Source organism: Mixophyes fleayi, chromosome 5 (genome assembly GCF_038048845.1).
Source record: "Mixophyes fleayi isolate aMixFle1 chromosome 5, aMixFle1.hap1, whole genome shotgun sequence".
Classification (NCBI taxonomy): Eukaryota; Metazoa; Chordata; class Amphibia; order Anura; family Limnodynastidae; genus Mixophyes; species Mixophyes fleayi.
The window spans coordinates 204,792,157-204,818,943 of record NC_134406.1 but is presented as its reverse complement, the minus strand read 5'-3'; the positions used below and the strand labels follow the sequence as shown (position 1 = coordinate 204,818,943).

General features: G+C 37.9%; 1 protein-coding gene across 1 annotated transcript; it reads left to right on the top strand.

Annotated features, from left to right (window-relative positions):
• The first annotated feature begins 6,676 nt into the window (after nt 1–6,676).
• On the top strand, nt 6,677–25,861 carry RAB12 (RAB12, member RAS oncogene family). The gene is made up of 6 exons (XM_075213310.1): nt 6,677–7,130; nt 14,916–14,976; nt 20,599–20,737; nt 21,871–21,960; nt 22,770–22,874; nt 24,528–25,861. The coding sequence occupies exons 1-6, from the start codon at nt 6,878–6,880 to the stop codon at nt 24,639–24,641; spliced, it is 762 nt and encodes a 253-aa protein (XP_075069411.1). The 5' UTR covers nt 6,677–6,877; the 3' UTR covers nt 24,642–25,861.
• The last annotated feature ends 926 nt before the right edge of the window (nt 25,862–26,787 follow it).

Here is a 26,787-nt window from a genome sequence, read left to right as displayed (position 1 = left end):
ATTGCAATTCATCTTATCACTCTTCATGACATTCTGGAGTATATGCAAATTGCCATCATAAAAACTGAGGCAGTAGACTCCTTGCCTCTTTACTTCATTGACAGACAATGAGAAACACACGGCTTGTAGCACTTTCACTGGATGCTAAGTTCATTGATTGTGCATAGATTATAGGATTTTTACTTTCATTTGTATTATATGAAGCCTAATTTCAAATGCGTTTTTCACTATGATAAACAAATATTTACAAAATATTATTGCGCTTATGAATTGGTTCTATGTATGTGTTGTAATACGGGTATCCTACTGGTGATGCATACATGGATGACTTCTTGCTTTTTAAACAATACTTTTATTGTTCCATCACAATAAAGCAGCATACACTTCCGTCAGGATGACACCAGGATAACTAACTCTGACTAGGCTCAGTCCTTCTGTCTAGACACTGGCCACTGTCTGTCATCGGTCACGCTGCACAAGTACACAAGACATGTTTAAATACTTAATTCTCCTCCCACAGCCCTAGCCCGATGGGCAGGTGACACTCCCAGCTTGCCTTTAAAAAAGAGCTCTGTGCAGGTGTTCTTTAATTACTCCTCATTTCAGATAAACCCTCTCAGCTATTAGCTGTGGAAAAGACATTTTCAAAGCACGGAAGTTAAATCATACCTTAACCTAGGTGCACTGCTATACAAGTGTGTAACCATGTCTACAACCGTTACCTGCAGACTGTCAGCTGAATAGCTAACCACTCCCATTGTAACATATCCCTCCCCTTGGCGAAACCAAGCAGGGTGGCGCATAGTTCATGAAGAGCGCCGATTTCCATGACAATGCATCTGCAATTTTGTGCAAAATCCCCAGTCTATATTCCATGCTATTCAACTGAGCTGTAACCAAATCTTATCCAATGACATATCTCAAATGTTTAGGATCTTCCATTACCACCTTAAGTCTCCTCTCAACCTCATTTACCAGCGCATGAATGTGGATCTTGTTTCCTTGCCATTTGGGAACAGTGTTCTGAAACAGTCTTGCTCTCTCCACTCATAGACCATTATTTTTATAAAAGGATGCTTGTGAGCCCTTGCGAACTGTGGCTGTACTGCGACAGTGGGATAGGTTCTCAGGCATTCAGCCCTACAAAACCTTTTTTACGACTATGTAGACTCCGGGCCAGTAAAACCTGCATAGAACTTGTTCCCTCATTTTACTTTCCCTTAAGTGTCTGCCACTCACCTGAATGTGTACAGTTTCTAACAAGGGAACCCTTCTAGTGATGCATACATGGACAACTCCTTGCTTTTTAAACTGTACTTTTATTGCTCCATCACAATAAAGCAACATACACTTCCATCAGGATGACACCAGGAAACCTAACACTAACCTAACACAGTCCTTCTGTCTAAACACTGGCCACTGTCTGGCATCAGTCGCACTGCAGAAGTGCACAATACAGGTTTAAATACTTCACACGTCTTACACTTGTATACTTTATCCTAGATGCACTACTATACATGTGTGTAACCTTGTCTGCAGCTTTTACCTGCAGACTGTCAGCTGAATAGCTAATTCTTTACTTACCTTTCTATACCTTGCCTCTCCTACTTACTACTGTGCTCCCCCCAGTGTTCTCGTCCCTAACCCCATCTTGCCACTACTCTGTGTCTCCTCTCAGTCTCCCCTTCATCTTTAGATTGTAAGCTCCTTTTTCCTCTTCCTGTTTACCTTTGCCTTCAGACCTCCGCCTCTTCTCTCCATTTCATCACTTGAGTCCTGTCCCAATCATTCCTCTGCTCCCTTTCCTCTGCTTCTCCATCTCTGCCCTAATCTTGTAAGTGGTGCCCACTCTACTGGGCACAGGCTCATCCCATTATTCACGCCCCACCTCCCTCCTTCCCTTTGTATCTATACACAGGAATTCACTTTTACCCCTGTGCACCTTTCTCTGCTAAGCTGATAGTTGCTTATACCTATTGCACTTTATTTATACTTATTGAACTTTGTTTTTTACGGCACTTTGCTTTTGTACTAGCCTGTATATTGCATACAGGGTAGTATTGTTACCCTGAACTGTTATCCCATGATCTATGTACGGCACTACGGACCCTTTTTTGCGCCTCATAAATAAAATAACAATAATAATTCCTCTCTTAAAGGCCTGTGGAAAACCACTCCTTTTGTCATAGTGTATGTAAGTGTAAGTATGTCTGCGGTAACCCTGGTACATATGCTATAGATGTATGTATAGCTGGACACATCTTAAGATGCGTCCAAATCGACACATGGAATGAAATACGCTATTTTTGAGTGCACATTTGTGGTCCATAAATTACACCACAAGTTCAATCAGGCCCACAGTCTTCTCACCTTACTACCTATTCTCTTGATCTCATTAATTCTCATCTAAATCCTCCTCTCTTAACATTAGCTTTTGGAGAAATGTTAACTTATTACTTTCCACCTTAAACCTTTAAATCTTGTTTTAAACATGCAAGCAATCTCTTCAGCCATAACCCAATATTACTAGTCTCCTTCTCAACTAAACTAGTTTAAAAGCGTGTTAATTTGGAGTTGTCGAGTTATCTATAATCTCATTTCTTACTAGACTCTCTACAATATGGTTTCCTAACTCGTTATTCCAAGGAAAACATCCCTTACGAAAGTAGCTAATGACCTACTGCCTGCAAGATTCAAAGGTCACTAACTCCCTACTTATGCTACTTGATCTATCTATAACCTTTGAAACAATCACTCTGCCAATTCAGTCTTTTCTTTGGGAATCTGAAGTCTCACACTTTCTTACATCTCCTTTAATTTCTATGACTATATTTTCAGTGTGCATCCCACTGAACACAAGATACATTCTTAGAAGCTGTATGAGAGGTTTTCATCTATATTATGTTACCTTTCCCATAGAGCGATATATTCTCACAGGTACTCTTACACATAAAGAGTGAGCTCAGATTAGTAAGAATATATCGTAGGTCCCAGGTAGTAAACATGTATAGAGACTGGCAGTAACTGGTTGACTGAGTAAAAGAACACCCTACGGTAGATGAAAGAGTAACATGAGAGGATGCAAATGGTCGAGGCAGGCAGCGAACAGGGATAACCAGCAACAAGGTCAGGATGGGCAGCAAGGAAAGGAGGTCCAGAAACAAAGGCAAGGGTTGAAACAGACAGCAGACAGAGAATATCCAGGGAATGGCGGGGTCAGCATGCTCACAAATGCAGGAACAAATGCCATCACCGGCACAGTGCACTCCCTCCTCCTCAAGGTAAGCCACTTGACTTCCCTACACTGTGCAGGCCAAAGTCGGCAGTCCCCGTTCTAATAAGATCAGGAGCAGCAGGCTGGGGACTCTATGAGAAGGTTCAGGGGCCACCTATTGCCCACTGCTGCCCTAACCATATCCCAACTAGACTATTGGAACCGTCTCCTCTATTGATTGCTGCTGAACTGACTGATTCCATTACAGTATGTCCTGAATTCTACAGCTCAACTCATACATCTTTTCTGTCCTCAAACACTGCTTTCTCCCACTAGCTCCTTATCAGGCACATAATACATTTCAAACCCTTGTCCAAAACTACAAAGCCCTAGCAGTAGCATACCTACATATTTCTTACCTAGTACTCCCTAAATTGTACCTTTAGCCTTCACATAAATTCCATCTCTATGATCACCTGGCCTCACTCATGCCTCCGGGATTTTTTTCATGCTGCTCTACATCCTCAAACCATCAGACACTCAATGAATCTCCAAGCTTTTATATGTTAACAAAACTTATCTCTACAGAAAAACATATAATCTGAACCCAGGGCATGCTAAACTCACCTAATCTAACTAGCTTCTCATGCCACAAACTGATTTACTATACACACTCAACTTACTGTACGGTTCCTTCAGGCAGCACAGAGGCTCAGTGGTTACGGTGTTTGCATGGGTTTTCTAAAAAAAAAAACATACTGGTAGGTAAATTGGCTCCTGACAAGGTGTGTAGGTGTGTGTGTGTGTGTGTGTGTGTGTGTGTTAGAGAATTTAGACTATAAGCTCCGATGAGGCAAGGACTGATGTGAGTGACAAATATTCTCTGTACAGCGCTGTGGAATTGCTGGTGCAATATAAATAAATGATGATGATGACTTTTCCTTTACATAGTAAGCTCTTTCAGCAAGGTTCTTATTCCTATTGTGTCATGTTTTTGTAAATGTGAAAACCATGTAATTGTTAGAATGGCTTGTATACATTACTTATGCTATACAGCACTGTGGAAGATATTAGGACTTTGAGATAGATAATAATAAAGTACTTGGGGATTCATTTATCATTGGTCATTAGTGGGCGGCAGTGAGAATCCCTTCTTATTGCTGCATACCACCGCTATACAAAATGTCCTGCCACTGGTATATATGAAGCCAGGGCTCATTGGAAAGCCCTGGCTATCCCCCCCCGTCCCCGACCCTGTTGCCTACGGCACATTTGCGGCTAAGGTCATACATGCACATTGCAATGGGCGGAATTAAGTGAGGCTTCACCAGCGAGGATGGAAACCATAGGGATCCATTAAGAAAGTAAGCTTATGCCATCTTCCAATGGCATCCATTTTTTAAGTCTGGTGGTGAAAGTAAAGCCATTCTCTGGAGAAAACAGCTGTTTTCTCCAGATTTTTGACTCATCAACAACAGCATAGTCATTAGGACACCTTGGATTCATGGATTTATTCTTGACTAATGTTTACAGGAATATCAATTGGTATGTGCACTTTGTCTACATATTCAATTTAGTTTTCTTCAAAACATTTACAAACTCATTCTAGTTTTCTATAGCCCACTAAGGATTGATATTTTTAAAGTAACTTCAAATAGACACAGAATGTGTTAACAAGCAACAATATAAAGTTAGATATCAGCAACTTGTAAATATATTAGGGTCTAATTTATCAATGTATTTTTACCCTAAAATCCCCCGAATATGCCAGTTTTTCAGGGGTTATCTGCGAAATATTGACGACCGTAGTTATTTATATATAAGGGATCTCCGCTACCTACTGAGGCCCCACTCTCTTTGTTCGCAAAAGAAGTCTCCATCTCTGGGGACTCCGGTTTTTCATTATTTAACAAATAGTCCGCAATAACTAATGCCATATAAAGGTGGTGTTAGTCGCAGGAGACCTGCTCTGCCCTCTGGTCACTACTGCAAGCATTTCTCTGCGCATCCATGACCCAACGTTGCCAGAAGAGAACAGGAGCTTTCAGGTAAGTGAACTCAACGCCAGGAAGCCTCCTATCGAATGCACTGTCCCAGGATGATTTTTTTTTATTAAATGGGTCCGAAAAATCATCTGTCATCGTTGTGATGAAAGATAATAAATATAATAATATGCCCTTTAGAGCTTATTGAGTGGTCTATAATTAAGCAGCAGTAACACTCATTTTGTATAGTTGTAAATAGCATAAATCTCTGATTTCTCCTGTGTTAAATCTTTGCTAAATAAGAAAAAGTGGAGACAGAGAGGCCTATTTATCAATGTAGTTTGAGCAGAAAATCCCCTGAAAATGTCAGTTTACAGTGGTTAACCGCAATATTAAGGTTTGGATTTATTTATATTTATTTACTAAACTGCTGTGGCCCCATGGGGACAGCGTTTTTTGCATGATTTAACAAAAAAAATCTAAGATTTTCCTAACTTGTCCACAATTGCTAACATCATCTGAAAATAGCAATAGCTATTGAAGCCTATGAGGAGAACAATGCGGTAGAGTGATCTTCGGATCCCTCACCGCAGTTTACCTGCTGTCCCCTCCGGTCACTATGGCAAAGGTGGCTTTGCCATGGTAACCAGAGAGAAGAGATAAGAGATAGACAGCGTGACTTTTAAGGTAAATTAAATCATCACCGGGACAGCCTCCTATCTTTTCTGGGATGATTTTTGATAACTGGTCCTGAAAAACATCTGTCATCAAATTCCTCTTAATTAATAAATATGCCCCAGAGCATTTTTGCCAGCATTGGAACCAGCACTTTGGCACTTCCCCACGTGTTAAATAGACCCCTAATACTCAGAGAAGTGTGTGAAGAACAGGAACACACAGCACTTGTATGTCACTAAGCTTTAACTAATCAAACACAGGCTTATCCTGATGCTCAGTGCTAAGTCAGGATCATGGTCCAATTTGGCCATATACTGTACAGCAAAGTGGATGGGAAAGGTCAATAGCTCCTGGATGATGAGAAAGCCTGTTAATGTAACAAGGAGATGACTGCACACATAGGTCAATAGCAGAAATCTACCAGCTGGATTTAAAGGCTTTGTAGGGCTAGTTTTGGGGCTACCCACAGCAATAGTGCAGCATGTATGGTCAGCATAAGACACTATTTCTGTTTCTTAAACATGTCAATTCAGGCAGGTGAATTTTGGTTTAAAATGATTAATTATTTATTATTATACAGTTGGCATTTATGGTAAAACAGAATAATATTACAGAGGAAAGTCAGTACAAATTGGAAAGAATGGATAATTTGGCAGGACACCCTGAGTTCTAGAGCACCTATAAACCCCCTGCATCTTTCTATCTATCACTTTCCGTGACAATAGAGTATTATGGAAGTTCTGGTTCGGTGGACTGGGGAGTCTTCCACATCCATAGAGGGAGCTTACTATCCAGCAGACAGCTATGTGCTCTGCCCAGCCGTTTCCTCTGTGCAGAGATTTCCTTGTGTGGTGTAGGATTCACCCCTTGTGACTGCCGCTAGGACGCACCGGCTGCCTCCCAACTCTACCCCCGGGCAGGACTGACCCCGACCGGCTCCGTGCTGACGTGACCTTACGGTGAGCCATTGTTTGGGCTACGGGACGGCGCGGATGTGTTAATGGATTCCAGGCCCGGATATCATCGGGGACTGGGAGGCGGCGGCGGGAGCAGCAACAATATCTCTTACGGCGGTTCGGCCTCCAGCTCTCCGGCGTTGACAGGCGCCCAGGGCCGTAGGCGAAAGCAGCCTCCGAGGCCGGCAGACTTTAAGCTGCAGGTTATTATCATCGGATCCAGAGGAGTCGGCAAGACCAGCTTGATGGAGAGATTCACGGACGACACTTTCTGTGAGGCATGCAAGTCCACAGTGGGTAAGATACGGGCCATGGAGGTCATATGCATATAACGCTGTCTGTGTTACTCTTGGGACCTTCACTATATTTATTGTGTGCAGGGATCAGTTTGGGGTCTAATGATATCTCATGTAGATATGTATCACAAGACGTTCTTCTAGTTTATAATGTTATTATTACTATTTCACAATATTAGGGATGAAAACAGATTCTACAATTAACTTGTGTTTTATATTGTTTGTTTGTTTTTATTAGAAACACTTGTATGTTTTAACTATAATATGTATACAAGTTGTATTCCATCGTCTTTGCCAAATATTTGCAAAAAATGTGTGCTCAATATAACCCCATATTAACTCATATGAGACAATTTTAGTTGAAGGACATAACCTACACTTTTTTTTTTGTAGAGCAACTTTTGTAATTTGGTACAATAATCTGAGACTTTCATAATGTCAGCACAAACATGGGTCTCTTAGATGCCAGTGCACAGCTGGCTACTTACTTTCCTCTCCCAGTGTCACAACACTGCTGTCTGTCAACAACCTGAACATCAAATTGGCAGCCTGGACAGCAATGCACTATATGTGTCAAGATCTTGCTTTGATGATAAAATGACTTTATTTTTGAGTGTATGGTTTAGCACAATTAAATATGTATTAAGAAGAAAAACTGATTGTTTTTCAACAAAGTCTCTGATTTTATTTTTACCCCATTTTCTTGCTGTTCCCAAACTGTATATTATTTTCCTGCTGGTGTGAAAATTATCTGAGATTGTCTTAATATAACTTGGGATTCACAGATCAAAATGCAATGTGTGAAACTGTGGTTTAATGTATCACTTCTTCTGTGAATTGTGATAAACTGACACATGCATTATTATAAAGCCATGTGATAAAACGTCATGCAGGGCGCTACCATAACATTAAAGAAAAACCATGATAAGATACGCTGACAAACTATCCACTGAAGTTGTTTGCTTTTGTTCCTGATGCAATTATTCTATCCCTGGAGGGTTGGAAATGTTGTTGTAGACCAGGCCCATCCTGCTTTTGTGACAGGCCAGATGAGATGGTGAAGTGAAGAAATTCAACAAGTGCAGAACATATGTTTAAAGGCAGTGAATATAAACTGACAGCAGATCTCTACTCCTCCCCAGTCTGTTTACTAATGTGACTGCCTTGTTTTTCCTCACCAAATTGTCTCCTGGTGGTGATACCTGTTTAGTCCCTTGTGACGAAGATCGGTTACACTTACAATCTATTACTAGTAATATATAACAACTTCATACCAAAATAAAATATCATAACTTGACCTTCAAACTAAAGCTCAGCGCAACATTTTGTGACTGAAACATAATTCTACACATTGTTGTCAATTTGTATAGATTAAGTAGGTGTGTATCTGGTGACTGTACATAAAAAGGAGAAGCTGTGCCATTGTAGAGAGGCTGTTGCGGAGTGTAGGAAGTCTGTCTTGGAATTCTCAGGTTGTTGTTGAGGGACTTGGAGAACAAACCGTAAGCCTTTTGGCCAAGGTTGTTATGGAGATTGATAAGTCATATTGATGCATAGGATTCTGTTGGTAGGTTATAATGAAGGTACTTTTGTCTTGACAAGCCCTGTGCAGTCCTACAATGTAAAGCTGGGTACACACTACAGAATTTTCCACCAACTTTTTATGCCGATCCATTTTACATGCGATCGATGGTCCGATCGCTCGGTCCATGGACTGCATACACACTAGCCTTGTTTTAGAAGATAAAGGGAAGAGCGGACGTCCCTTTAGCGACTTTTTACAGCCATGTTGTCGTGAGCAATGATTGCAAAATATTAAACGGTACGACCAACCAAATGAGGCGACAATCGTCCATTTGGGCAGACTTTCGACCATCGTGTCACTACACACACTGACCCAACTTTTGAACGAGTGGTCCCGTATGTCGGCTGATTTAGCCGATTATTGGACGAAAACCGTGTAGTGTGTACCTAGCTTAACTCTGAGATAAACCTCCCCATTCAATGCAAGTTGCTGTACTGGCTGCTAAAACATCTACAGTTTAACAGCTGGCCTGTGATGGCTTTTTGTTGTCCACTTTTAAAATATGCACTCCCACTACTCGCGCATTTGTGGTCTCTCTAAAAATCCAGACCTGCTTACAAATACTACGTGTTTCCATATTCATGATGATTTTATTAATAAATCGAGGAAAGGAGCTTACAGAGCCGGTGGTAAAGATATAATTTAGCATTCCTATGAAATGTACAGTTGCTGTATGGAATATCTTGGAAATCAAGTCAAATTTAGAATAGGAAATAAACCATTTACTATTTTAATGTCCCGATTGCTTGATAGTTGGTTTGTATCAAGTGAAGATTGCATCTAAAGCCTTAACAATCTAATTATAGTACTTGAGGAATTTGAAGAGTGACTGTGGGTCACATGTTGCAGTAGTGACTGAAACTTGATACAGTATCATGTTATGTTAAACTATCCTTTTCACATTTCTGAAAACAAGTGCCCAGGAAAACTGGTGTTGACCGAAGCAACCAATTATATGTTAGTTTTCATTTTCTGACTACAGAAAAGCCAGCTTGTTGGTTGGTTGCTGTGGACAGCACCACAGTTTTCATGTGCACTAGTAAATGGCATGGCTAAGCTAAATAGTTAGTGTGGGTTACGGATAAGGCTAGTATGATAATATACAATTACAAAACGTTCATACTTTAAAAAGGGTTCATATGATTTTAATTTATTGGGTTATATTTGCCCTCCTGAAACTTTTACAAAATAGATTTGAGGACTTTTTTTTTCTGTGCTTTCCTGCCTTGTTTTTATATTGGCAAATATTGTTATTTGTTTCCCAGGAAGATGACATAAAGCTGCTTCTTTGAAAACAATGGTATTAACAGGAGCAGGTTCTTGTCAGAAAAGCACAGAAGAACGAGAATTAAGCTAGAAAGAAAAGCTGTGTATGTATCAAATGCTGCAGGAGGGTATGACCACACCATTAAGTTAAAGTTATCTGAAGGTGGAAAGCTGCTTTTAATAATATCAGAAATAACCTTTCACTAGAAGTTTTAGTGGCTTTTCTTTTTCTTTTTACTCCAGGGTGTTTTGGGGAAAAAAAAAAAACAGAGAATGGTGTGTTGTTCCACAGTCCCTCAGCATATATTACAACTTGGCTTCCTTATTTTTTCTCCCAGGCTGGCTATTTTAAAACCTTACAGTTTTTGTTGCTGTGGGAAATGGAGGAAGACAACATAGCTTATAGAGAGTGCACAATTTCAGAACAATTAGAGCTATGGATTATTCTCTTTTTTTTTGTGGTTACATGCATTTAATTTATGAAGTGCACTCCATTCCACTCTCTGCCCTTTCTCTGATTATTCCTGTGCAAAATGTGCCAAGGTGAAAAAGTCTCCAGACGAAAAGTATAAATGTCATGTCAATATCCAATTTCCTCTCACTTTATTCCCTTTCATTAAAATATGCATTGCAGTTTGTCTCCTAAAATACTGCTTGGTTTAGGCTTAATTTAAATATTTTTAAACTAATCTTGAGAATTGGAATGTTTATTATTGCATGTTGCATTTTTTTACTTGAAGCTTTTTATGACATTACTCAAAGTGCACCTAGAAATGTGCTCCTCCGTCTAAGTGAAACAGGACATGCAAAATGGGTGCCATTAGATGTATGGAACAAACCACCTATGTCCAAAAGCTTGCAGAGGCGAAAGTCTATTTGCTTAGGGGTTTTGACCGTACACCCTCAGCACGACCAGGAAAGCCCCTACAAGTGCATCATTTGCACCCCTTTCTCTTCTATAAATGATCTCCCTCTCTCAAAAGAAATCTCATTTGTTCACTGTAAGGAAACCACCCTTAGCTGGAATGGTGGTTACCCTTTGTGGGATTCAACTTGCTCGGGTAGACTAGAGTATATCCAAAATATGGCTTTATTATGACAGCACAACACCATAAGAAGTTCATAAGATAGTTCATAGTGTGTATCTTCCAGCAGCCTCTTGCAGTCAGCACTCAAAAGCAATAATCTCAGTATCTTTCAGAATCATATAATCCCTCAGTATTGGCGCTAGACAGTTACTATGTCGCCCAGCCTGTAATGCTGACCCACACAGACCCTGTCCTGGTAGGGTTTCCTTCGGCAGCACTACAATGCCTGGCCCAAAATGTTTATACAGGGAGTAGGTCAAATGTCTCAATCACCCCTCCCCCCCTCAGCAGGGGTATATCGGTGGACACAAAGTATTTAACTGTTAGTCATACTGGGCCTGATTCATTTAGGAAAGTAAACAAAAAAAACAAAAAAAGATGCATTGGAGGGGGAGGTAAATTTAAATGTGATGACAGATTTATAGTTTGTGTAGGGCATGTCCTATATCAACTTTAAATTTCAGTGTAAAAAATAAAGCTATTAAGTATTTGTGTGCTACATGAAAAAAGCCAGTAACTTATGTGCAAAATAATAATTTAATTTGTACTCCTTGCATTGTAACATGGTTTATCTAGGAGAACATTTACTCCTTTTTTTTTTTTTTGCCTTACTTTCCTTAATGAATCAAGCCCACTGTCTGTTACCTTGGTTATACAATAGAATGGTTTGATTGAATTAACTATTTGGCTGGATAGACTTAACAAAGGGTTACAATATTATATCAAGGAATGACACGTCATGCTTGGGTGAAACATTAAGATATTTGACACATTGTATTTGCAGCATTACACAATCTGAGTCTGTGATATATTTTGATACAATAACATTCATATTGATACATGTTAGTACTTTTGCCAATGCTATTTCAGCCAGTATAGTACTGTGGAGACACATTGCACATAATCTGGAAGTTCTAACGTAGTTGCCTCTCAGATTACCTGTTGATTTACCACCCCCCCCCCCCCCCCTGGTTTGCCTATGAAAGCTTAAGTCTGCCAGACTTCAAGATGTTCATTTGAAAACCGTACATGGAGCTTATATTTCTCAGGCACAGAGAAGGTAATTAGTTGCCACCGAATCCCGACTCTGCCCGAAATGTAGGGGACAAGAGGCTAACTTCACACACCACTTCTGGAAATGCCAGAGAATATCTAAATTTTAAAATAAGATTATGTTTTATATTAATCATACCTTTCATCTACAGCTGAGAACAGATTATGAAGCTTAGATCTTTTCTTATTTTGATAATTGGAAAGATAATCTCCCTGAAACCAATATTACTCCTCTTCGTTCTATTATTGTTACTTTAGCAAAAAAAAGCCATTTTGAGTAAATGGACATCAAACGTCTCCCGTACAATTCTCTAAACTAAATGCACGTTATTAGACCTTTTATACTTTGATGGACGGTCCACCCTTTCTACCCTGATAATGGAGTTGAAAATTCCTATGTAAATGGGGGAGTACCTCTAATCTCTTGACAAGCTTACGCAAACTGACATAATGTGAGTATTTGAATTCATGAATGTTTTTTGCTGAGACAACTAGAGTGATTATCTAAATTAATTTATATATGTAATGGTATATTAAAGTACTTTTGCCTTGGTCCAGATTATCCTACTTCTTATCTCCCACCATGGTTTATAGTGGTGGTCTCCTCCTCTCCCTACCTGACCTTATCTAAACAACATTATCTATAACGCTGTGCTGTTTAGATAAATGGGATAGATCCCTCTTTTATAAAGCAGAGAACAAGTCATAGGAGGGGCATGGAGCTAGTGGCCACAAGTGAATGCTTGTTTAGCTGCTGCCTACAGGCTGTTTGTTGCGCATCATTGTTTTAGTCTGAACACAGACTAGAACAGGTGTCAGCAATCCTTGGCCTGTTACTTGGTGGCATGAGTCCTGGCCTCCATTCCTTCTCACCTCCTTCTCTTCTCCTGCTCCACCTCCTTCCTCAACAGGATTCCTCGCCTTGTAGCTGCTTCTCATAACTGCATCATCGGACTGCACACACATTGGCTATTGTATACTTAATATTTAATTTGATATAGTGAAATACTATATACATTGTATGCACCCACCTGTGGAACGCTTGGGCCTATTGACTACAGTGCCCAGATCCTGCCTGGACCCTGTGCTCTCTCATTGGGCACCTGCTTGAGGCACACAAGCCCCAGCCATACTGAGTCAGTGCTGTCAGGATAATTGACCCAGTATCTCCTAAATGCTTTGTGTGTGAATGTGTACACGTTCAATTGGGACCTTCCCACAACAAATGTTATGCTTCGTGCTCTGGCACCCCCCAAACTGTGAAACCTCCTTACAGTCAAGTGTAAATACTGCATTCTAAACTGTAAAATATATACCAATACCTCATCGCAGTATATCAGAATTATATGAGAATTTGTCACTAAAAGGTTATGAATCGTACCAAAGCACAAAAAATAAGTTCAACATTTCAAGCTTTTGCAAATATATAAGCGGCTTCTTAATGGCAATATATCTGAAGGGGCTTTCATACTAACAAAATTACTTATCAAAGTTGCACATATGTGTAAAAGAAGTCTCCTAATCTTAGGTTGAGTATTGGTTTGCATGGAACCTTCAGCTTAACAGTGATTCTGTTATATTTCTGCAGGATATAACAGACTTAACTAAGTGATCCTTGACTATTTAATATCTGATTGTTTGAATTTTATTCCTGCTATTATTTTATCTGATGTGTCTGTTTTAATTTAGCTCTTAATCATACAGTGTTTTATATCCAACTGATCCTGGAAAACTATTAGTTTATTTCTCAATGTTTTGTGGCTGAAACAACCACGCAATCAACTTTTTAATTCTATTTGTTTTTCAACAAAGAGTTTAGTCTGATACACAGACTGAAGTTCTGAATTGTGCTATGCAGCTCAAGGTGTCATATTTTACATGTTGATTACACCTGGTTTTGTTGTGCTTGATAAATGCATTAAAAAATGCGTAAATGTAAAAAAGCATTTTAGAATAGAACGCCTAGAATATATAGACATTCTTTTGAACCCTATGAAAAAATCTAAAACCTCCCTTTCTTACATTGGGAGTTTTTAAGTTATGTGTCCATTTTGAAGCCTGGTTTGTGTTGTCTGCCTCCAGCAAGCAGGATAGAGACAAAAGAGAATGTGTGTACATCTTAAATATGGTAATGTGTGGAAAATGTCATTAATACAAGGGACATATTAATATCTGATAACTTCTTCACTTGCAAAAGTGAGATTACAAGTTTCTATATTCATGTATCTCTGATCCCTGCTAGATTTCTAAACATTCCTGTGTTGAAGAGGTTTCCTGATTCTGATAGACTTTCTTGAAGGGTAACCAGACTGAGCACTTGAAATCCAAAATGTTTTTTGTGAAGTTGTGAAAATCTACTATTACTTTGTGTTAGTCATACAATTACTTTTTTTTTAAACTGTTTAAAATTAGGCAAGGAGGACTGGTCCCAAATAGTGTGTAATTGGTACACTGCACAATAAACCATTGTGTGAAATGTCAACAAATTTAAGTAATGCATACAGGGCCTATTTTTTAAGCATTGCAGTATATATCTGTATACATAGCAAAATATACATCTATATTACCATGTGCTATGTGAGTATATATTACTCTTTTAGGCTTGCATTTTCATTCCTGTACTATGTTAATAGAGTACATTTGTATACTTGTTGCTCTGCATCAGTGGCAGACAGGCCACTGTCTGTTACAGAATGATTTAGTTCAATAATAGCTCAAGAACCTCTTGTATTTTCCTGTAGGGATATAGTATATATGGTAGTGTGTTAATGTATTTATTTATTTTTCTTTACAGGTGTTGATTTTAAAATCAAAACAGTAGAGTTAAGAGGGAAGAAAATTAGGTTACAAATTTGGTAAGTATACATTATGACCGATATGTCTGTGATGTCTTTAGGTTATATCTACTTACCTGCGTATGGAAATAAAATGATATTTAAAATGTTTTGTTATTTATTTTAAAGGTACAAACACTGATTAAAATGTTGTGGTTATTCAACATAAATCACTGGTTACCTGTAAGGAGACACCATAATGCAGATATTCTAGGGTTAACTCAGGGAAGGCAGAAACCTCCTTTTAGGGTTTTGATGTAAGATACAGTTAATAATTTACCATTTCATGCAGCTGCCCAATGACAACCACAGGAGAATCCAAAATTCCAATTCTCCAGCATTAGACGTTCCATTGTAACCTGTTTCTAACAGTGCCATGTTAGGTAATAACTGGCAATAGATAGAGGAGATTCATTAGTGTCTCTGCTGACTTTTTTTTTTTTTTAAAAGGTTCTTAAAATTTAAAATGAAAACTAAATCTAAACCCTTGCTTTTACGCCCTATGTCTCCATAGTGTGTTCAAGAATCATGGTAGAGTTGTTGGGGGAGGGTCCAGTTCCCATGTTCCTCCCAGGATTTTTTTTATTTATTTATTTTATTTTTAAATAATGATTTTACTTGTAAAGTGTTGTGCCAATGCTGTCATTGACTATGAATGACAGCGTGATATTAGTGTCAAAGGACTCAGCCCACACTAACAGCTAATTTGAATAATGCCTAAAGCGTTTATAATAGACTGGGGGGTTGTTATAGTGGATCTACTCAAGAATGTTGTGTGTGTTAATAACCTTGAGTTAGAATTAGGCTTTTATTCAGTGTACTATAAATAAATGTAAATTTTTCAAAAGTGCGTGGCAGGTAAATTTTAAACCTAAGTATTACTAGGAAATTCGGTACATATGATTGTTTTAAATATGATCCAATATGCCGCATCAATTTCCGGGTATTTTGGTACCTAATACATTGATGCTTATTGCTCGCACCTCGTAGAGATGTTTTTGGCACCGAACATACCATGGAGTCCATCGCATGAGGCTCCAGTGGGATTTTGCCTGGAATTTGCGCTTCGTATATATATGAGCTATTCTACACACAAATAGCACTCGCTGATAATTTCATTTTGACTTTTTGGGTTTTTTACAAGCACGCATTTACCAGTTTGACTGTGTATTTTCTTACAATAATACTATATTTATATTATATTTACTTTGTATCAATGTATACATGCATACTTGCAGTTTGCAGGCCCAAGTTTAGTATCTGCGTTTCTGCAGTAAATTAACATCATGCTGGGATCCTCAATGTTGTCATAGTGAAAGTTATTTCAGTGTAATAAGTGTCTATTATATCGATATAGACATATATTTTATGGTCTGAACAAATGTTTCTGAAACGTAGGACAGCTAGACATAATTTTGCCTGTATCGTATTTCTGCCAGTGTTTTTCTCACATCAGTGCTGTACTTACAGAGCGTTTCATAATTACATTTACTAACATCTCCAGAACATTTTGTTCTTGGTACCTTTTTTTTCTACCCACTTGATTTTGACATCAAAAGTCATTAAAAAAGTACCACCTCTGCTTCTAACTACCGCTGATCCTGAGCTCTCAAGACTGCTGTCTCTATGGAACTAGTTATTTAAACAGAACATAGCATTCCCGTCAGATATTAGAGTTATGTGCTCCACATTTGACACTGGAAGAGAAGGTATAACGGGTGTATTTTTGTTGCAGACATATTGGCATTAACCATTAGGCATACTATGAGCCCAGCATCAAATTTGTCTCTTAAACGTCAACCATGGATGGCATGTTAATGGAATGTATGGGTAGCTGTTTGATTGAAATAATAGTCCATAGAAGAGTATTTAGGGTTCTGTTTATTTGGCATATATTGCAGATTTCTCTGACAACCATAAGAAGAAGATCTAACATAACAAAATGCAAATAATGAGCTGTTTGAGTGCCATGTTGGAGACTGCCATCCTGACGGTATATTAGGGGACATTTATGGAACCTAGTGAACAGGATGAAGGTGTTTAACCCACTGCAGCCAACTAGGTGTTTGCGTTAATCTGGTATAGCAAAATGATTTACAACGTTACAGTTTTCATGAGCTGTAATTTTTATAAATGTGCAGCTGTGCTTTCACTGGATGGCGTAATTTGATATTGCACAGTTTTGTATTGCTTCATAAGAATTGTGTTTCGTAATAAAATATCTAATCTTTAAAGTTAAAGTTAAAATCTGCTTCATGTTGCAGAATTTCATAAAAGTAACAGTGTCATTACAACTCTAACTAGGTTTTACTCTGTGGTATTGTGATGTCATGGGCTGTGGTAAGATCACAAAGTCTTCTTGACTGATCTAGTCCACCTGTTATATTGTGATGATTGGTGTTGTGGCGACTTTACTTGTACATCAAGATTATGGCTGACAATCAACCGCAAATCAAACTAACCCTGCCGTCTCAGTTTGGTTGATTGTTAGTGCCAAAGTCATCTATTATATAGTATCATTTAAGATTCAGTTTGTGGGTCTGCAATACTGGTAGTATTATTTCATTGTCTGATACTAAGATTGTGTATATATACCAACTATTAAATCAGTGTAAATATGCACAGACAGGGCCTGATTCATGTTTGGACGTACATCTGTTTGCATAGTGTATCTTGTGTGATTCTGCACTGTGCGTGGCCAGAAACGAACATTACGCCATTGAGGGCAATTGCAGGCAATTCATATTCGCACGCACGTGACACTTGCGACTTCCTTTGACTTGAGAGGCAGGGGGGGCCCGGACTAACTTAGACCATGTACACTAAAGGTTGTTGCAATGCAGATGCGGCTTATTCAAGTCCTGTGTTTGCAAGCACGCTTATTTGCAGCCACATCTTGTACACCTTCTACAGGTGTAAATGTTGGATGATAATAATGAGCAACACAGCATAGTCTTTTCAATTAAAAATTACACATATGCATGTGAGTAGTTATCACAGAACAACTGTATGCAACTAATATATACTATCTAAACACATCATATGTATGTACGAATTGAAGTCGTTATTTAAATGTAAAAAAAAAGGATATTTAAAAATATTTTTTATATACTGTAAACAGTTCTTAATTTAATATAAAATAAGGGTTTTAATGTGTTCTGAGGTGAACTTTTATTGTACATACGCATGTGTGTATACTGCAGTCTGTTATATGTGTCCAAGTATGGCAAGTACTGTTTAAACAGAGCTTATTCCACCCATATTCAAATTGTATCTTGAGACACGCTTAGATTTGGGTGGAACTGCGCACAAGTTGCATACTCTTTTGGAATACGGAACTTATGTCTGTCCAAGATGTATTCGGACATGAATCAGACCCACAGTTTAGATTTTTGACTATGTTGATGCATATATATCAACAGACGGCCTTGAATTCTTTTATTGTACACCCTGCGTCCAACATATTACATCTATATTGCCTTTGTATGCTGACATATGTTGCTGTCATGTCTTTTTGGAGGTTAGGCTGGGACAACAGCCTTTTAAATAGCATTCTCTAGCCCAACATTTTTCACTGAATACTTATTTTCTTCATACTTTCGTTTAACACTTATAGTGCAAACGTGTGACTAATTCAGTGTACTGCACCTTGTTGTTAATGTTTATGTAGTGCTTCCCATTTTCTAACTTCTTTTTCCATCCACTCACGGTTTCATTTTTAATCTCACCATTTGCTTATTTTGCATCCAACTGACTAAATTGACGCTTTCTCAGTGGCTTCACCGGTCAGCTATAGCATGAATGTATGTGCCATGTCTTGGTCGTTCACCTGTGTGTCCCTATCTGGAGTGCTGTAGTCACATGACTGGTTGTCTAGCACGACTTGCTAGAGAAGATGTCTGCTGGCTCATCACGAGGTAACATCTTAATTATTACTCAATTTTCTGTCACATCTACCACTGCATTAATGTTACTTGGCATGCAGAGCACTCACTTACTGTCTTTGTTTTATTTATCATTTGGTTATCATGAGAGTGTGCACTTCCATTCGGTCTCAGGTTCTCATAGTAAAGTACACAAACACACATTTCTTCTATTTGGACTATGGCTGTGTTGTGATGAAAATACATATTTAGAGGAGCTCAGATTTTGTTTTCCTTTAATTGTTTTTTTTGTTGCTTGTTTTCTCAATCCAGTAAGGATAGTGTGGTGAGGAAAACTCTTTTCACAGTCCTTTTATTGACCTAGTTTGCTCCCTTCTACTCCTACACATGTGCCTGTAGTAAACCACAAAGGAGACACTGGGAAAATGACGGACAGTATCTAATACATGCTTGGACAACCTGTGGCTCTCCAGGTGTTGTAAAACTACAGACCACAGCATGCTCTGTCAGACAATAGCTGCCAGGGTATGTTGGGACTTGTAGTTTCACAACTCCCAGAGAGCCACAGGTTGTCCAGGCCTGATCTAATCAAACTAAGGACAACGGTCGTGTTTCAAAACCCTTTTTGAGGTATCTTGTATTACTAACCTGTTAAAAAAGATTTGGAGAGCTGTGCAGTAGTAATATTCTAATATGTATTTCTTCATTCAACTCAATTACCAAAATCTTAAAAGGAGTCCAAGAGTGTCTAACTTTTCATTCGTCAAACGGTAGTAGCATAGTGCTTCAGTTTTGAACATTCGCTGTGCTGATGGTATTTATTATTTCAGTGTGAAGTTCTTTAGTATGTGAGGCATAGAATTGTATGACTAAACTCTAGTAGGTGTCATTTGGATGCTTAAGAACAGTTGCATCTTTTCCTTTCAATGCACATTCTTAATGCAACAGATTTTTAAATTGTAAATGCAAATGTCTCATTAAAAACAATACATGAGCATTATGATTTGTAAGAAATAATAGTACTTTATTATTCTATTTTATTCATAAGGCACCACAAATAGTCATCAGCACCGTACATGAAATTTGCAGTAGTATGTAAGACACAGACAGCAGCCATCTATAACACATTACATAATACATTATTAAACTAAACATAATTATACAAAGACCAAACATTTACTTATTAACAGATTACACACCGATAACTTTGTAATGGACATCAAAGTTATTTACGGGGCAGTGAGTAAGAGTGATGGCATTGTCTAAGAAAACAGGGCTGTGGAAGCAGGCTGAGGGTGATGTGACAGTAGAAGGAGAACACGAGAAAAGAGGGCCCTGCTCATGAGAGCTCCTATCCTAAAGGGAAGGGGAAGACAGAAATAGGGTGCCACAAAGTGGGTGATTGGAGTTGGTAGCACATGCAAAGGAGTTGGGAGGAAGGCTGATAGGCTTGAATAAAGAAATTAGTTTTTTGGGCACGATTGAACTCTTGGAGAGTAGAGGCCAATCTTATAGGGTGTGGGAGATCCTTCCACAGGTGAGGATTTATATTGGGCTTTTTTAAGTCCCCTAATTTTGACATTCATAAGCATCACACAGTAATTAGGCCTCTTTGCTGATGTTTATGTCTGCTCCTCTATCATGCTCTTACAAATTGGGCTTTGTCTTACACAGTGAGTCGGTATGACACCAAATGCAAATCACTACTTTTTTGCAGTGTTTATTCTGGCTTATACCATTTCCTTTTTGTGTTTTGTAGGGACACCGCTGGCCAGGAGCGATTCAACAGCATTACATCAGCCTATTACAGGAGCGCTAAGGGTATCATATTAGTGTATGACCTCACCAAGAAGGAGACCTTTGATGATTTGCCCAAATGGATGAAGATGATTGATAAGGTGCCCATGATGTAGTTTGTATCAGTGTTTGCTTGTGTACATTTTTTTACTTTTATTAAATAACCAGGAGGAATGAACATTGCCTATGTCTGAGATTTTTTATTGTGTTTTATATAGAAGCACCAGCTATCTTAATGATTTAATTCACATACTGGCTTCATATACGCCCTCCCACGTAATGTGTGAAGTGTAGTTTTCCCCGCTGCATATTATAGACCGCATGACCAATTGAAGTGGTCAAAAAGAAGCTTTTCTTATGACAAGTGTAAATAACATGGGTGTTCGTCTCTGTTTCAGTGTTGTGCTTATAGTATGATATTATTAAATAAGGTTGGAAACATTGGCATGTGTCAATATCTGCACAATATAATAAGCAGTGTGTTTAAGCATATTGTTATTTCTCTATCAGTCATAAGGTCACACATGTGGGTGCTAGGGCCCATCACTTCAGGGGTACCGAATATATTCTACGCTCTCGACATTCATCATTGTTCTATTCTGCTAGCTGGGAAGTAGACAAGTTATAGTAATGGTGCAATTAAATTTTAGAATTTATTTCAGGGAGGTGTAACTCCGATCTAGCTAGGCCTGATGATGTCCCCACCTATACCTGATGGTTTAATTCAAAAGAAGTAATTGTAGCACTTCTGTATGACCAAGTCCAGTGACTTAGTTAAGGATCCAAAAAAATCAGTATAGGACACAGTATTTTCATTTTGAGAAATGAAATTTGGCTCTGAACGTTCATGACAGTAACATGACCATTAAAACAAAAGTATATCTGTTATAAAAACATGTGACTCAAATTATTACTTACACCTAGAGTAACAGTGGAGTACTGAATGCTAAGCGCAAGAGAAATTCTTACCCAAGTTATCCTTTGTAGAGATGCTCTGTTGTTCCTGGTACTCTGAAATAAATAAATAAAAAGCATTGACAGAAAAGTAAAAATGAATTTTTTGATAAATCTAAATAATAAAACCTGTGCAAAATATTGTTTTTCTGGATTTATATGTCTAAATTTTAGAGCTGATTATAAATTACAGGAGAGACTTATAAAGCAACACATTTGATTGTTGTAACCAACAATGTCATGCAATAAAAAAGTGATTTACTAATTTTGTTTTATCTAGTATGCATCTGAAGATGCGGAACTCCTTCTAGTTGGAAATAAGCTGGACTGTGAAATTGACAGGGAAATTACTCGGCAACAGGGAGAAAAGGTAAGAAGCATTAAAGAGAACCACTTGGAATTGTCTTTTTATGTATATCATGTATGATGATTATTATTACCCGTTATCTATATAGCACCAACATATTATATAGATCTTCAAGGAGAATGTTTAATATTTCACACCAGTGAAGCCTACACTAAATTATCTACATATGTGTGTGTATATATGTGTGTGTGTGTATATGTGTATATATATATATATATATATATATATATATATATATATATATATATATATTAGATATATATATTCCCATTGTGTCATATATGAATCCTTTCAGTACCATAAATCCTATGGCAGAGGTTCAGATAGCCTTTGTAAATGCAGGCAGTAGCTGAGAACAGAGTGATATATGCGAATTTGGCACACATACAGGAAGTGGTTGTCTATCCTTCTGGACACCCAGTACTACTTTAAAACATGGACATAGCGATCTCTGAGATTGCTGTGCTCCATGCATAGAGAAAAGAACTCTCCGTTACATGACCACCAGGGTTTGCTGCAGAAGAAAGAAGCTCAGGGTCTTGCAAGACCTGGATAGTCTCTTCCACAGTGTCCCTAGGCCATGGCTAGATTATGTGAACACTTGCTTAATGATCATTAGTAAGTACTGTATAAAAAAGTTATAGTAGAAAAAAATGGGATATTTTCTACCATGGATGCAAGATGAGTTATATTTACATACAAGACATATTATATTGTGATTAAATCTCTGTCAGTACTTCAGCTTGACACACCCCGGCATATAGACTTTTTATTTATGTTTTCTAATTTTCATACAATTTTTCATGTTGTAGTTTGCACAACAGATAACTGGGATGCGGTTTTGTGAAGCAAGTGCCAAGGACAACTTTAATGTAGATGAAATCTTTTTGAAACTGGTTGATGATATATTAAAAAAGGTAACTAGATTTCATTTTGTTGGGTTTTCCATTTAAAGTAAAGACTTATCATCCGTATTGCTTTGGGGTTTTCCCCATAACTTTGAGCACCATGTCTAAAATCTACAAAAACACTTTTAAAAGGGCTGCCTGCTTTTCCCCATACTACAATGCATCCTCATTAATTGTTTATCAGAACTCTTCATAGTAACTATGGAAAGAAACAGTAGGAGATTATGTCTGTGTATATGGCAAGATACTTTTTCATTTTCTGTTCACAAAGAAGAGGTCCAATATCTGTATTTCACAAAAGAGGACCAACTAATGGAATAAATGTTGTTTTCAAATATCAAACACATCTGTTGTGCACAAGTATAATGTTTGTTCACAGGAACAGTCTCAAGTGCAGTTATTTATAACAAAATTGTCAGCCATCCAATGAGAGCCCCAGGCAGACTCCATTTATACCAGCATCCAAAATCAAGTTTGTGTTCTATTCAGTTTGCAATAAAAACCTGCATGTTACCAAAAGTCAAGGATCTTGACTCTTTCTTTTAATAGTTGATTACTTCTGGTTGATTGCAAAATGTTCTGCTCAAGCCTTGTTTCCAAGTAATACATAAATAACAATGATATTGCATATATGATAATATGATAGGTGAGCATTGATAGTATATACATGCGTATATTTAACTATCATTCTCTTAACTTTATCTTTATTACCATTATTTTAGACATCTGCTTCCCTTTGCATCATGGTATATATCTTACTGCACATAGACCAGTGATGGACAACTGGTGGCCAGGGGGTTACATGTGGCCCTCTCAATGAGAATAATTTGGCCCATTATCTAGTGATTCCGATATCAGAGTACACATGGTGCGTTCACACAGTCTATGTAGCTGATTATTAGATGGTTGTGTCTTTTGAGCAGTTTAACTAGCCAGCCAAAGTTGTACGATTTCATAATGCAATCCGATGTGACTGCACTGGGTGATGAAGTGTCAATTTTAAGGGCCCTTGAAAAATATAATGTTACCTACCATTGGTTTAGACCCAATTCTATTCAATACCCTTCAGATGCAATTATTATTATTCTTTATTTATTTATAGAGTGCTGACATATTGCATAACACTATACATTGAGAGGATCATGATATAAATAAATGACATACAAGGACATGAAACAGAAGGTAAAGATGACCCTGTCCAAATGAGCTTACAATATAAGCCTAAAGACACATGATAGTGGCACATATATGAGGAACTTTCCCCATATTTGTACCACTATTTTTTCTTCGTTTAGTTAAATTTAGATGGCAACAGTTGTGGTGACAACCTTGTATTCCCTGCTGAAACCTCTATCACAATGTAAAAGGTGTGGGGAACAATTGTTACATAGGGTAGCAAGATAACAATTGTAACTGTTGGTGGAGAAAAAGTGAGCGGGACTGTAAGGTAAAACCACCAATATTAAATGCAACATTACATTTATTGCATCGTATTATAACGCATCCTTTGATAAATCTGGGTGAACAGCACTGAATATAATTATTGTACATTTGTATATATGTTGCCTCTTTTAAATTGTATTTGTTCTTAGTTTACCCGTTCTCAATTAATATTCTGAAATCATCAGTCCAAATGATAACACATACATATGTGTCTTGCAGATGCCTTTGGACATAATACGGAATGAGTTATCCAACAGCATCCTGTCTCTTCAGCCAGAGCCAGAGGTTCCACCAGAACTGCCTCCTCCTCGACCTCCTGTCCGTTGCTGTTGATTTTCTTCTGTACCCCTGACACCGCCAAAACAGTGACACTCAGTACTTATGTCCTGTAATACAATCATTAGAAAGGTCCCATTTTGCACTTCTTTCTCAATAAAACATATAAAAATATAAGCAGCAAAAGAAGGTCAGGTTTATGTTTGAAAGTCTTTCTCTTGCTCACTGGAGCATCCGTCTGGAGTTTGCACACTAATTTCAATGGACTCTGGATTGAAAGGATTGGCCCATTGTTCTAAGCGCTGTTCTGCAGTGGTTCCTGCAAAGCACTTTATTTCAGGCTCCACTAGTGTTGTAGTATTTAGTGTTGAAATATGACATTTTCAACTCTGATATTTCATCAGGCATCAATTACCAAACTTTTTTTTGGTAGTTTTTTTTTTTTTTTCTTAAATTGTATCTAGACACATATATGGTGCTTTGCTAATTGTATTATCACTCCAAAATATTTAAATATTTAAGGACTCCATCAAAAATGCTTCCATATACAGCATTATATTTAGTTTACTATACAGTGCAATTTTCATTTTTAATCTATAGTATTAGATGGTTACTGGACTTGCCATGAGTATTAATGTTTGTTCCAGTAGTTTATTTTATTTGAAGTATTTATTAACATTTCAGTAGATGAAGGACATTTGTGTTCCATTTTTGTTGTTTTGCTCTCAGAGCTGTCAGTTTTCCCCTCTCCTGTCTAATGCTCTTTGCACAGAATCTTTTGTGTGGTATTAGGGCACGCGGATCAAGCATAACAAAGTATGTGATTCATGAACTCTGTAGAGACTTGATTGCGCACACCATTTAATGGGCTTACTTGGAAGTAATGTCTGAAAAGGCTGCTAACAATTAATAAGCAGCACTACTCTTCCATTTGGGAATGGCTCACAAGAGGACTGAAAATGTATCTTTTTCTATTCACTTACTAATCTGTGCATTTAACCTTGCCACTTTTTATGGGAGGGCGGATATTTTTTTTGGTTTACTTTTTTAGTGGAAAAGTATGACATACACCTAAATGGCACATACTGGTTTTCTAACGATGGTGGTTTTGTGACTTACGTATTTGATATATCTCTATTAAAATGCACTGTAATTTCCATTATGGGGAACACAGTGTCAGGTATATGCATTTGAATAAATGTGTGTCCTTGTGTTATTTGAAACAACATAGTATTTCTAACTAATGAAGTGAAAAATAAACTTTTTTTTATTTATGAGTGGGCCGTGTGGTGTTCTTTTTCTTTCCCAGTAGGCCTTTTCATTTAGAGTAGTAAACACTACAGCAGTAGCCAGTCTTGCTACACAGAACCCTCCTTTTTAACATATTGAACCAATGTTATGAACTAGGGTTGCTCTTCAGTGCTTATTTTTTTTCCAGCAAAGATGGAAAAAGTCTCCTAAGTTGTTTTTAGTTGCATTGTTATAGCTGTTAAGGAAATACAGTGTTTAAACAGCTAGGAATGATTTGTCTGATGTGACAGAGGCGTATTTGACTGCAATTCTTTTGACTCGGTCCCACTGTGACACATATAGTAAAGCTGATGTGCTCCCCTTCCCCCTTTCACAAGAACATTGTTTCTTCACAGTTTACTTCTGCTGTTCATAAGGTTTGCTAAGTCTGCAGTCCATGTTATGGTGGAGACCCCTACAATAAATATACAGAATTATTATGATATAATGCCAGATTGAGATGGTTCTTTTGGGCCTCCATGTGCTGACCCTGCAGTTGGACTAATACAGCCACCTGTACATGGAGATTGAACGGCGTAGAATAGGAACTAGGGGTCTAGCACAGAGCATCATTGAACTCATCATTGACAGCAGGTAAACCATATAGGTGTGAACTATGTACTAATCCACTTGATGTCTGTCCATTTTTTGTCTTCTCCATCTTTTGAAGACATAGTGGATTCTCAACAAAATAAATTTGGATGAAATTATGATTATTTAAACAATTAATGGGTAAGTTTCAGCTTTGCTAAATTGAGACAAGTTGGTCAGGCTGCCAAATTGGAGATTTGTTTAAACAGTCAACCATAGAAGGCTACGGAGCGGGTGTTTTTGTCCTTCAATCCCTTTTAAATTCGGATTATATGTACCTGTTTTCAGCAGTGCTGAGTGCAGTCTAATAAAGCTTTTACAA